Below are 13,353 nucleotides of genomic sequence, written 5' to 3'. Positions count from 1 at the left end.
CTTGTGGAGCCCAGTGTACCCCGCAGCAGAAAACGAGTTTTATGGTAAGAACTTACCCTTGTTAAAACTCTTTCTGCGAGGTACACTGGGCTCCACAAGGCGCCCACCCTGACGCACTTAGCTTCTTTGGGTTGAAATGGCATTAGCCGCTGACACTTCTCTTGTCGTGAGAGTGTGGTGTATGTGGCTACTAACCGTTGTCATCTCTTTTCCTGCTACTGCATTGGGCTGGTTAACTAAAACTGAGCTCCTGTGCTGGGAGGCGGGGTGATATAGGAGGCGGCGCTGTGCATTCTGGGAACAGTCAAAGCTTTGAGCCTGTTGGTGCCTCGGATCAAGATCCTACTCTACACCCCCATTGTCCAGACTTGTGGAGCCCAGTGTACCTCGCAGAAAGATTTTTAACAAGGGTAAGTTCTTACCATAAAACTCGTTTTAACTTCATAGGAAATACCATGGCTATTCTTCAGATTGCCCACATGCCTCCTCTTAATGAGCTCTGCTCTATATCTTCATTCAGGTAGAGTGGAGGAAAAGATAAATGACAAATCTCATTACCATGATAGAATGTGTAGCTCTGCATCAGCTTCTCCTCAGAGTACTCTCCCTGGTAGATGGCCGCTCCAAACTACAGAGAGTAAATGCACCACTCTTTCCTCCATGTTTGATTTAGTACTTAGACCCACATGCATAGTGGAGGGGAATTCAGAAATATTGTCTGTATTGGGCAACAGTAGTTGGATATGACAGTCACTTCATATGTGAATGATTAAATGCACAAGGACAAAGGCATGTGCCAAATGTATGCAATCATTGTTGTAGTTATGATCTATTTTGCTATAAACTCACAGATATAAGAACACTCTGTTACTAAGAAATGATGGGGTAACTAAGAAGAATTGAGATTGTTCAGATAACAAAAAGATATCTATACATGTTAGCTTACTAGTAATACCGCTAAGCCGTCTCTCATGAGAGCTTTGTAGTCAAGGAATTATGAAGTCATCAGATATATTCAATACTTAGGGGGACATTTACTAAGCAGTGATAAGAGCGGAGAAGTGCCCATGGCAACCAATCAGCACTGAAGTAACATCTATAATTTGCATACTATAAAATTATACAGAACTGCTGATTGGTTGATGGGGCAACTTCTCCACTGGCTCACTTCTCCGCTCTTATAACTGCTTAGTAAATGTCCCCGTATATCTTGTCTTACTTGCAGGTTATTCAGCCATCAGAAATAATGCATTAAAGAGAACATACAGTGTCCATATGATATACATTTTCTGTATGTGCTAATCTACTTGTGAGGACATTTACATTTTTTTTTCTACATTTACAATTATTCATAATTGGGAGTGAAAACAACACTTTTTACTGAGCTCCAAAAAAACCTTAGATTTTTGGAGCTTGGCCTCGATAGTTAATTACATTAACTGCTGTAGCATTTAGACAACAATTCACTGGAAAGGGATCTTCAGCTGCTAAAATGTGGACATATGTTGTGTAACGACCATGCAAGCGCTGTACCTTCTCGCAGGTCATCACAAAAGACTTCACAATGAGCAAAATGCTTTACAGGCACAGCCTCTTTTCAGCTGCACGATCCCAGGAAGGAGGCACTGCCAGAGCTGGCCCTGTGCATAGGCAAACTTGGCAAATGCCTAGGGCATTTGGAATGCCTAGGGGCACAAGCAGCTTCTGCTGATTAAAATGATATGCAGCATGCCTATATTCTGTGTGTGACTGTGGGCTCTATCTGCATACGAAACGCATTACTAATGTGCAGCATTATGTGTATAAGGTGTACTACGGTACTTTGTGGCATAACGTGCTGTATAGAAAGGGCACTACTGTGTGGTCTAATGTGAATAAAGAGCAATATGGTGTGGTGTAATGTGAATAAGGGGCACTACTGTTAGGAGTAACGTGGCACTACTGTGTGATGTAACGTGAATAAGAGACACTAATGCATGATATAATATAAATAAGGTTGAAGTACTGTGTGGTGTAATTTCAAATGGGGGTATTATTGTGTGGCCATGCCCTTTCCCAGCAAGAAATGCATCATTTTGGGCTGCGCACCAAATGTGCACACAGTTCCTATTTAAAATATAAGGGGTAGGAGCACCAAAATGAGGACTGCTATGGGTGAGGGGTGATGGTTCAGGGAAAGGGATACAGGGTCAGAGGCGGAACTAGCGACTGTGCAAGGGGGCACCAGCCAAAATCTTGCCTAGGGCATCATATTGTTTAGGGCCGGCTCTGGGCATTGCTATTTGCTAACTAGTTTCAATAAATTGGAGCTAAACAAATCAAATTGATTAGTTATTTATGGGGGAAACCTGCTAAATAATAAATAGGCCTATTAGTCCAGAAAGGCTTAATTTCCAGAATAAGTTTAATTATAGAAAAAGTGACTATCAACATGAAAGGGGAAAGCTGAGGGTGTAACATTACGAAATATTATCATACAGAAAACTTGGGGGGATTCACTCAGTTGTACTAAATGATTTCCCCGAGGCTATTCAAATGTCCGTGAAGTCAGCCCACAGGCCCCACTTAACGGGGATTTTATTTTCGAGACCTGAGCTGACTCGGAAAAAAACTCCTCCTTAAGTAGCCTGTTTTCGTACGCCGAGACAGTATTAACACATAGGTCTCGGAACATATCCCAGATTCTACGTGTTAACACCCGAAAACAGGTAATTTAACGGGCTAAAAAAAAAAAGATTATAATTGAATAGCCTGAAGCTAAAAATTATGAAAAAGCTTGAGGCTACCCCCCTCCAGCACCCCCAAATTAAATTATCAGGGCTAATTTAATTTTGCCCTTAGATTAAACTGCATTGCCAGGCCATATTTCTTTTTTTTTTTTTTTACAAAGTTTTTATTAGTGAGATCATAGAATCAAACAGAGACCAACATATATGCGTCATAATATAGTACATTATAAACATAGATTAACAGTTGGCATTCATAAATAGAACCAAAAATATGATACATTTTTTGCAACCCGAAGATCGGGTAATAAAACGTAGAAAGAATGTCAGTCAGTAGAGGGATTAGCCGACCAAGACTGAAGAGAAAAAAAGGTGGAGAAGGGAGAAGAAAAGAAAAGAAAAAAGAAAGGAAAGACTAGACGACAGAATAGAATCCCCGGGAGGGGTCCATCAAATAAATCTAGAATTGTCATATATATATAGCACAGGGCATTACAAATTGAAAGGCGAAGGGGCATGTTGGGTAGTTAGCCACGGACTCCATATTTTATCAAATGACTTAGAGGAACAGTTAATAATACTAGTCATGTAGTCCATTCGGTAAACATACCAGATACGAGATATTATATATAGCCTGTATGGAGGGAGGAGCAGGGTTTTTCCAGTCTACCGCCAATTGACAAGTCATTGCAGAGACCACATGGCGCAGCAGTTTATTGCCAGGCCATATTTCAATAAGAGTCACATACGGTATCAATGTGCTCAAAGTTCAACAGACAGTAAGGCAAACAAAACTATACACAAAAGAAACCATTATTAAAAAAAAATTGGTCTTTATCTGCTGTCCATATTCTTTGTGTCTGCCTTGTACTGTATATTCTAGTGTTAGTTGCCAAAATTAAAATTTGTGTCATTCAGAACAGTAGACAGTATTTGTGCATCTGGATTGACCTTCACAAAGCAGTCACCGATATACATTTTCATATTTCATTTTGTTTTTATCATTTGATAGAAATGGGAAAACCAAACAGTAAACTGGCTCCAGAGATGCTACAGGACTTAGTTCAGAGCACAGAATTCACAGAACAAGAACTGAAGCATTGGTACAAAGGATTCCTGAAGGACTGTCCATCTGGTATCCTCAATCTGAATGAGTTCCAGCAGCTCTATATTAAGGTATTTAGGAACATTTACATGCTACTCATATCATGTCCATAATCATAACACTACTGAAAGTTATATCATTTTAAATATCAATTTATGATGGTTACAAATCTAGTAATATTCATATTTTAAAATAAATTTCTCACAAGACAGTTTGCAAATATATCCAGCACTTAACAATTGCAACTACTGTAAATAGAAGTGGTTTAAGAGGTAGTGAATGCAGGGCTCTCTCCCTTTTTATCTTGCTCCATGTAAATCTGTAAACTGTGTACTGTGATTCTGTATATATGTAATGTATTACATTGCAATGTGATGTTTGTTCTCTGCCCCTATGTGCAGCGTTACGGTACCCTTGTGGCCCCTTTTAAATAAAAGATATAACCACTGTATACTGTAAATATGATGTATGGCAGTAAGCAGGCACATTACTATCCATTATAGCACCCAATGGAAACTCATTGCCATTTCCCAAAGTTGTACTATATTAATATCTTCCAATACATTCATGTTATATGAGAAAATAATAATTACTGTTTACCTTGTGCTCACTACAATGATAATTCTTTCTCTTTTTCTGCTTATGTTATGATTGCAGTTTTTCCCATATGGTGATGCCTCCAAGTTTGCTCAGCATGCCTTTCGTACATTTGACAAGAACGGTGATGGAACGATTGATTTCAGGGAATTTATTTGTGCTTTGAGCGTCACATCACGTGGGAGCTTTGAGCAAAAACTAAACTGGGCATTTGAGATGTATGATTTAGATGGAGATGGGAAGATAACAAGGCTGGAGATGTTGGAGATTATTGAGGTATGTTTAAAGAAAAAAAACAGATTGTAGGGTATAATGAAGTGGATAAGATGAGGGGGAAAATTTACTAAGCCACAGGTTTGGTGTCATATAGAAAGTGACGACAACCGCTGTCAACTGATGGCGGTTTCAATGTACAATTAAAAGCGTTATCTAAAGATCAGGTTTGATGTCTAAACTGAAACCGCTGTCGATCCTTGGTGGTTTTAAATGACAACCCACTGTGGTCTGTTCTATTTGGCAGCAGTTTCTATTGAAACACTGCAGATTACAGGCTATTCTATTCGTATTCATTTTATGGTGCTTTTATAGAAACAATATTCAGTTGACATCATAGAAATAGACTACTGTGGAATTTAAGCTATTCTATTCATATTCATGTACTTCTGCAACTCTATGGGGCCCATTTATTATTATTAATCGCATTTGCAATATGCGATTGTACCGGGCCCGTGTATTAATGAGCGCCCTGCTTTGTGCTCAGTGTGGAAGTGGGACTCCTGCGCATGCATGATCCGCTGACCACACATGCACTGAGGCCATTTTCGAGGAGGGTTCCAGCATATTTTTCTAAGAAACTTTCTCCAGCAGAAGCAGAATTATTCTATTGGAGACTGAGAACTTTTAGCAAGTGTTATGGCACTGACAAAATATGGAAAATTATTAATATAGTCCGATAAACAATTAAATGCCAGCCAGGCCAGATGGACAATGTTCGTCACCAATTTCTATTTTGTTATCAAATGTAGAATGGGTTCTCTAAATCAGAAAGTAGATGCTCTTTTATAAACAATATGAAAGGACTTGAGACTTCTCACAAGTTGATTTACCTGTCCTCAGAGCCGGCCCTAACCAATTTGATGCCCTAGGCAAGATTTTGGTTGGTGCCCTCTTGCACAGAAGCTAGTTCCGCCTCTGACCCTGTACCCCTTTCCCAGCACCATCACTCCTCACTAGTGATGTGCACCGGAAATTTTTCTGGATTTGTGTTTTGGTTTTGGATTCGGTTCCGCAGCCGTGTTTTGGATTCGGACGCGTTTTGGCAAAACCTCCCTGAAAATTTTTTGTCGGATTCGGGTGTTTTTTGGATTCGGGTGGTTTTTTTTACAAAAAACCCTCAAAAACAGCTTAAATCATAGAATTTGGGGGTCATTTTGATCCCATAGTATTATTAACCTCAATAACCATAATTTCCACTCATTTCCAGTCTATTCTGAACACCTCACACCTCACAATATTATTTTTAGTCCTAAAATTTGCACCGAGGTCGCTGGATGGCTAAGCTAAGTGACCCAAGTGGCCGACACAAACACCTGGCCCATCTAGGAGTGGCACTGCAGTGTCAGACAGGATGGCAGATTTAAAAAATAGTCCCCAAACAGCACATGCAGCACACATATGGATAGTATACTTGACGACACAGAGGTAGAGCAATGGACTACTGTACCGTACTGCTATATATATACTGGTGGTCAGCAAAATTCTGCACTGTCCTCCTACTATATACTGCGCACAACTAAAATGCAGCACAGGTATGGATGCATAGTATACTTGACGACACAGAGGTAGAGCAGTGGACTACTGTACCGTACTGCTATATATATACTGGTGGTCAGCAAAATTCTGCACTGTCCTCCTACTATATACTGCGCACAACTAAAATGCAGCACAGGTATGGATGCATAGTATACTTGACGACACAGAGGTAGAGCAGTGGACTACTGTACCGTACTGCATTATATTTACTGGTGGTCAGCAAAATTCTGCACTGTCCTCCTACTATATACTGCGCACAACTAAAATGCAGCACAGGTATGGATGCATAGTATATTTGACAACACAGAGGTAGAGCAGTGGACTACTGTACTGTACTGCTATATATATACTGGTGGTCAGCAAAATTCTGCACTGTCCTCTTACTATATACTGCGCACAACTAAAATGCAGCACAGGTAAGGATGCATAGTATACTTGACGACACAGAGGTAGAGCAGTGGACTACTGTACCGTACTGCTATATATATACTGGTGGTCAGCAAAATTCTGCACTGTCCTCCTACTATATACTGCGCACAACTAAAATGCAGCACAGGTATAGATGCGTATACTTGACGACACAGAGGTAGAGCAGTGGACTACTGTACCGTACTGCTATATATATACTGGTGGTCAGCAAAATTCTGCACTATCCTCCTACTATATACTGCGCACAACTAAAATGCAGCACAGGTATGGATGCATAGTATACTTGACGACACAGAGGTAGGTAGAGCAATGGACTACTGTACCGTACTGCTATATATATATATACTGGTGGTCACAGCAAAATTCTGCACTGTCCTCCTACTATATACTACAATGCAGCTCAGATATGGAGTGTTTTTCAGGCAGAGAACGTAGCTATTTTCAGCACACTGAGCACAGATATTTGCAAGCACACTGAGCACAGATATTTGCAGCACACTGAGCACAGATATTTGCAGCACACTGAACACAGAAACTGAGAGAACGCAGCCACGTCCTCTCGCTATCATCTCCAAAGCACGAGTGAAAATGGCGGCGACGCGCGGCTCCTTATATAGAATACAAATCTCGCGAGAATACGACAGCGGGATGATGACGTTCGGGCGCGCTCGGGTTAACCGAGCAAGGCGGGAAGATTCGAGTCTGCCTCGGAACCGTGTAAAATGGGTAAAGTACGGGGGGGTTCGGATCCCGAGGAACCGAACCCGCTCATCACTACTCCTCACCCATAGCAGACCTCATTTTGGTGCTCCTTCCCCCTTATATTTTAAATAGTAACAGTGTGCACATTCGGTGCGCAGCCCAAAAAGGGCGTGTTCTTGCTGGGATGGGGCATGGCCACACAATAATACCCCCAGTTTAAATTACGCCACACAGTAGTGCAACTTTATTCACATTATATCATGCAATATTTCTCTTATTCACGTTACATCACATAGTAGTAACACGTTACTCCTCACAGTGGTGCCGCTTACTCACATTACATTACACCACACCATATTGCTCTTTATTCACATTAGACCACAGAGTAGTGCCCTTTCTATACGTTACACCACAAAGTACTGTAGTACACCTTATTCACATAATGCTGCACATTAGTAATGCATTTCGTATGCAGATAGAGCCGCAGTCACACATAATATCGTCATGCTGCATATCATTTTAATCAGCAGAAGCTGCTTGTGCCCCTAGGCATTCCAAATGCTCTAGGCATTTGCCAAGTTTGCTTATGCGTAGGGCCGGCTCTGCCTGTCCTGCCAAAGGTCTAAGTTGTGGCAGTGCTTAATTAAAACAGGCTCAAAGTACTGGTTATCTTACAAACATGAAAGTCTCTCACCCAAATTCGTCAATAAATTTATAGAGCCATTTCTAATACAGTCTGTGCAATCTCCAACTATAGTGAAGCTTCATCTGCAGCATACCATGCAAAGACTACAACCAGTATTTCACGTGTCTTCTGCAATCTCTACAGCTTTACCACCTATCAAGTTACAAAGGAAAGACAAGTTGACTGTGAAAATGGTCATAGAAACTTCACAATAAAATGGAAAGGCTGTGGTCTGGAGGAAAGGTCATGGGAATCGGTAGAGAATGTATGCTTACTTACCCCAAATTATATTACAATATTTGTAATTAAACATCTCACCAAATCTAGGGCACCTAGAAGTCACCTTATAAGGAGGGAGTGGTGTGGTCTGGAAGAAAGAAAGTACTCTTTCTGTTGCAATATGTAAATAATTAAAATATTACTTTTAATAGGTGTTGGCACAATTCCTTGTTGTGGGCATGAAATTGCATATGGGCAAGTTGCCATCAAACAAACCTAGTATACAATGCTAGGTGATTGCTAGTATTTGCTGTCTTGTTACTGTACACCATGTTCCAGTTTGTTCTCCTGTTTACTAATTCTAGTCATGATTCCTGACAACTTTCTTTTCTATTCCCTTATACTGCTGATATTATTGTGATCAAACATTGACATGTTATTGTTTACCTGACCTCGCTGTTGACTGATCCTTGGTATCTGTTCTTACTGGGGTAAAGTTACTAAGATGGCAGTTCTATTTAAGATGGGGTGTTGCCCATAGCAACCAATCAGATTCTACTTCTCATGTATGTAGCACCTTCTAGAAGATAATACCTGGAATCTGATTGGCTGCTATGGGCAACATCCCATCTTAAATAGAACTCCCATCTTAGTAAATTTACCCCACTGTGGATCAGACTCAGAACTTGACAGTGCCTCTGTTATCTATTATTGTTGCTCTTTGTTGCCCATTTGTGTAATAGACCCTGGGAATGAACTGACCACATTACAGTCTGAGTCCCTGTCTGCTGCTGTCTTGCTTGTATGTGTGCCAAACTCAAGACTGTTTAGTCCACAAGAGAGAGACATATGTCTTAGCCAGTAAGTCACAGGAACCAGCACAATTTCAATGATTTTGCCCATAGATTTAAAGCAGCAATCAGATTAGTTTTGTCTTTAAAATTATTGACACTTTAAATGTTTGGGCTAAATCACTAGAACTGCACTAGTTCCTCCAAATCACAGGCTAATATATATGGACCATGGTCTTCTCATGTCTACACCTGCTAATCAAGTCAGATTTGTCTCAGTTGTTTACTCCATGTTGCCATATCTTCTTAAATTCATGGAACTCAAGTCCTTTCCTGCAGTTGGGAAGCAACTCCAGCCTATTAAAAAATATAAGTTTTAGTATTAGTACTGCAAATTGTTCAATGATAAAATGTATGGGTATGTCTTGAGCTAACTTAGGACCAAACAGTTTAGCCCTAGGACACTTTTTTCCACTTCATTGGGGATTTTTTTTTTCTACCACTCCCCTAGTAATCCAAGTGATATAATAGGTGAAGACAGTCCTCAGAGCTTACTGCTCTTAAGTGTTATGCTGGAGTCTTTGTAATACTAGCACCAGGGTAGAAGGAGATGGGTACTCTGACGCCGTGGGAATAAAATGATTGCCAGCTTCTATTCAGTAAGAATGTGGCCATCTTACCAGGAATCTTTCAGTATGCATATCTGTCCCTCTTTGTTTAGGAGTTGCTACAGCATTATACCAAGTCTCCAGCTATGGTCCTTATTACAGACAAGTAGTAATTTGGTGGTGGTGGTGGTAGTAATGATGATGGTGGAGGTGGGAGGGGGTTCTACATATATTAAATATATGTTGTGTACTGCTGTTTAGCAGTAGTTCAAGTGACTCTCCAAAATTACCATGAAATCCTTCTTCATGTAGCTTAAGAATACAAGTGGTAAAAGAATATTCAATTCGAACAATAGTCCCACTTTGTGGCAAGTGTCCTGCCATCTTATCTGCGGGGGAGGGGGGTTTGGAAGATTATTCTCTCACCTGCTGTTCATAGAGAGGGAGGCTGGGGTCGGCTCAGCAGCTCCAACAGCATGGCAAGTGCTAGGCACACCTTCAGCATGAAAAGCAATGGAGGAGTGACATGCAGTCACACCCTCAATATGACACGCACACCGGTGTCCAATTTCCCATTAGGCATGTGAGGCACATGCTTAGGAGCGGCACTTGTTTGGGGGTGGCACTTGGGTGCTTGTGTTGGTAACGTCAGCCCAAAAAGTACCAGTAACTGCAATATATTTCCACTGTATTGTACCATATACAGTGCCATTTTGAATGAGTGTAAACGGGTAGGACATGCACATACTGCCCCTGTAAGCTGTCCCACTTAGTAAATATGTATACTATAAAATAAACAAAAATGTCAGTTAGTGGCTTTCTTATTATTCTATTAAATTGGCTAACATCAAACGAGGGCTTATAACTAATCAATAAAAATAATAAAATTAAGTCGGATTTTGGCTGTTACTGTTATGCCAAGGAGTGCCTCACCCCTAAATCCACCCCTGGTGCACACTACGTCCTGGATCCTAAACAGTGGTGGATTTTACCTAGGGGCTGCAGCATGTTAGGTGTAACTAACTAAAAACATGTTAATAAAAGTGGTAATAATAATACTACAGACCATGTGCCGTGCTAGTAACTTTGTCTTTCTCTTTTAAACCCTTAGGCAATCTACAAGATGGTAGGCACAGTAATTATGATGCGCATGAATCAAGATGGTCTAACTCCACAACAAAGAGTTGACAAAATCTTCACAAAGATGGACAAGGACAGAGATGACCAAATCACCCTGGAAGAGTTTAAAGAGGCAGCAAAGAGTGATCCTTCTATAGTGCTCCTCTTGCAGTGTGACATGCAGAAATAGCAACCCATCTATTCTGACAGCTCAGCTGAGCGCCCTGCATGCACCTCACTACCTTTCCCATCCCACAGTGTCCTGGGACCATCCTCCTATTCAATAAGAGAACATCTCACACAGTACTGATCTTATGTAAGTGGGAAGTGGTAAAAATATGATTATTCAGTAATGAGACTGTAAAATACTGGCATGTGGAACACACATGCACATGGAATTGTACACAAAGCCACGTTGCGGGGCAATTTGATCCAGTACCAGATTTGAGCTCTGTCCCATAATATTTTTTGGATTGATAGTGTAGATTTTATGAACAGTCTAATGCATATATGTATCTGCCTGTCTCTGCCAATGCCTAAGCATCAAAAAAAAATGTTTTTACAGTTATTCACAGTGGAAGTGTTTTAATATGCATTCATTTGTCTGCTATAGATTCTATGTACAATAGTATATGTTATGCTTGATACATTAACACTGTCTGTCACATAATATGTTATGTGCTATAGAGCTCTGCACGGGGTCGGCCACAGTCATTTTGCTGCCAGAAGTGATCACTGTTTCTTGGGAAAAACAAGTTCTGTCAATGATATACGTATACATTCTGGCCTATTGGAGGCCATACCGGTGTAACTCATTATAAGGCTGCCTCTGGATATGCAGTGTATTGCATGTGCTTTATACAGTAACTATGTATATGGAAATATTTGCATGTGACCTATATGGCATACCTATATGCTGCTCACCAGTCTATGTTATATATATATATATATATAGTGCATTGTCTTGTATGTGTGTGTTTTTCAATGTAAGTAAATGGCAGAGACAACACAGTGCGCTGCAACAAACCTCTTCTCAAACAGAGCTAAGTGACCCACAGTGCACTGCAGATGCATGTAGCTGGAGTACCGCAATACTGGCTGTTTGGAGAGACAGGTTCACAGTTTTAATTGTAACAATGGCCCTCATTCCGAGTTGTTCGCTCGTTGCCGATTTTCGCTATATTGCGATTAGTCACTTACTGAGCATGCGCAAGGTTCGCAGAGCGCATGCGCTTAGTTATTTAACACAAAAGTTAGGTATTTTACTCACGGCATAACGAGTATTTTTCATCGTTCTGGTGATCGTACTGTGATTGACAGGAAGTGGGTGTTTCTGGGCGGAAACTTGCCATTTCTGGGCGTGTGCGAAAAAACGCTGGCGTTTCTGGGAAAAACGCGGGAGTGTCTGGGCGAACGCTGGGTGTGTTTGTGACGTCAAACCAGGAACGAAACTGACTGAACTGATCGCAATGGCTGAGTAAGTCTCGAGCTACTCAGAAACTGCTAAGAAATTTCTATTCGCAATTCTGCGAATCTTTCGTTCGCAATTCTGCTATGCTAAGATACACTCCCAGAGGGCGGCGGCTTAGCGTGTGCAATTCTGCTAAAAGCAGCTAGCGAGCGAACAACTCGGAATGAGGGCCAAGATTTCTGCGTTAATTGTAATTAATTTCAGGCCCCAAATGTGCCAAATAAGAGGGTGAGCAAGCAGAATTCTGCCCTGTGGTTGGTTTGCCATAACTAATATGGGGGAATTCTCTCAGGCTATTTTTCCTCATTCAGAGCTTTTCAGATATGCACGAGAACCCCTTGTCAGCACTTTAGGGCCTGTGAGCCCAGCTGTCCCCATCACTGTCCCAGCAGAACATCCCCAATCCCTCACCTGCTCTGTGTGTGAGCGTATAGTCTGAACAGTGCAAGTGGACTTGGTATATTTTTCTAATTGAAATAAAATACATCAAACATTATACAAATTATTTTTCATTTTGGCTTCTAAACTTTAAAAGATGCTTGTGCTGCTGTGTAAAAATGATGAAGAAACATAACGTCATACTAATATACTCCAGTACAAAGGTAGATGTAGATTTGTATACTGTATGTTTGTTGATACATGTGTCTATATATACATAGCTGTGCAATAAATTTGTGCATACACATTTTATTACTTTACTTTATTAAGAATTTTATCTTACACAACTATGTAAGAAAGAAGGCTTCAAGGCAAACACATAAGGCTTCATGTAAAGCTGGAAGTAAATGGGCGCATTTTGCTCAAAAGAAGTGTGCACTGGGAAAAATGTGTGTATTCTCCCATATGCAGGGTTGTACATATCTCAGGAGGTGACTGCATCCAGTGGCACATCTATAATGGCTGTAGATTGTGCTATGACCCACACTGCACACTCTGCATACTAACTGAGCTTGCAGTGCGAATACACTTCACAAAAGGGATAGAACGCACAAACATAACTAAAGAACAAAATCCTTAAAAAGGCTGCAATGAGGAAGGTTACAGGCTGATGTTAATAAATACAAAATTGCCAAAAGTCTTTCCAATAAA

The 13,353-nt window shown here is 40.7% G+C and overlaps 1 protein-coding gene across 1 annotated transcript in view; it reads left to right on the top strand.

Moving 5' to 3' along the window:
- The window catches only part of HPCAL4 (hippocalcin like 4), a 128,118-nt gene extending 115,166 nt beyond the window's left edge, over nucleotides 1-12,952 (top strand). Inside the window, exons 2-4 of the mRNA XM_063954072.1 lie at nucleotides 3,739-3,902; nucleotides 4,489-4,704; nucleotides 10,786-12,952. Of these exons, the coding sequence (XP_063810142.1) occupies nucleotides 3,741-3,902; nucleotides 4,489-4,704; nucleotides 10,786-10,983 (576 nt within the window). The 5' untranslated portion in view covers nucleotides 3,739-3,740 and the 3' untranslated portion in view covers nucleotides 10,984-12,952. The remainder of the gene's footprint in view (nucleotides 1-3,738; nucleotides 3,903-4,488; nucleotides 4,705-10,785) is intronic.
- The last annotated feature ends 401 nt before the right edge of the window (nucleotides 12,953-13,353 follow it).

Source organism: Pseudophryne corroboree, chromosome 2 (assembly GCF_028390025.1).
Source record: "Pseudophryne corroboree isolate aPseCor3 chromosome 2, aPseCor3.hap2, whole genome shotgun sequence".
Taxonomy (NCBI): domain Eukaryota; kingdom Metazoa; phylum Chordata; class Amphibia; order Anura; family Myobatrachidae; genus Pseudophryne; species Pseudophryne corroboree.
Note: the sequence above shows the minus strand (reverse complement) of the source record. Positions and strands in the feature narration are given on the sequence as shown.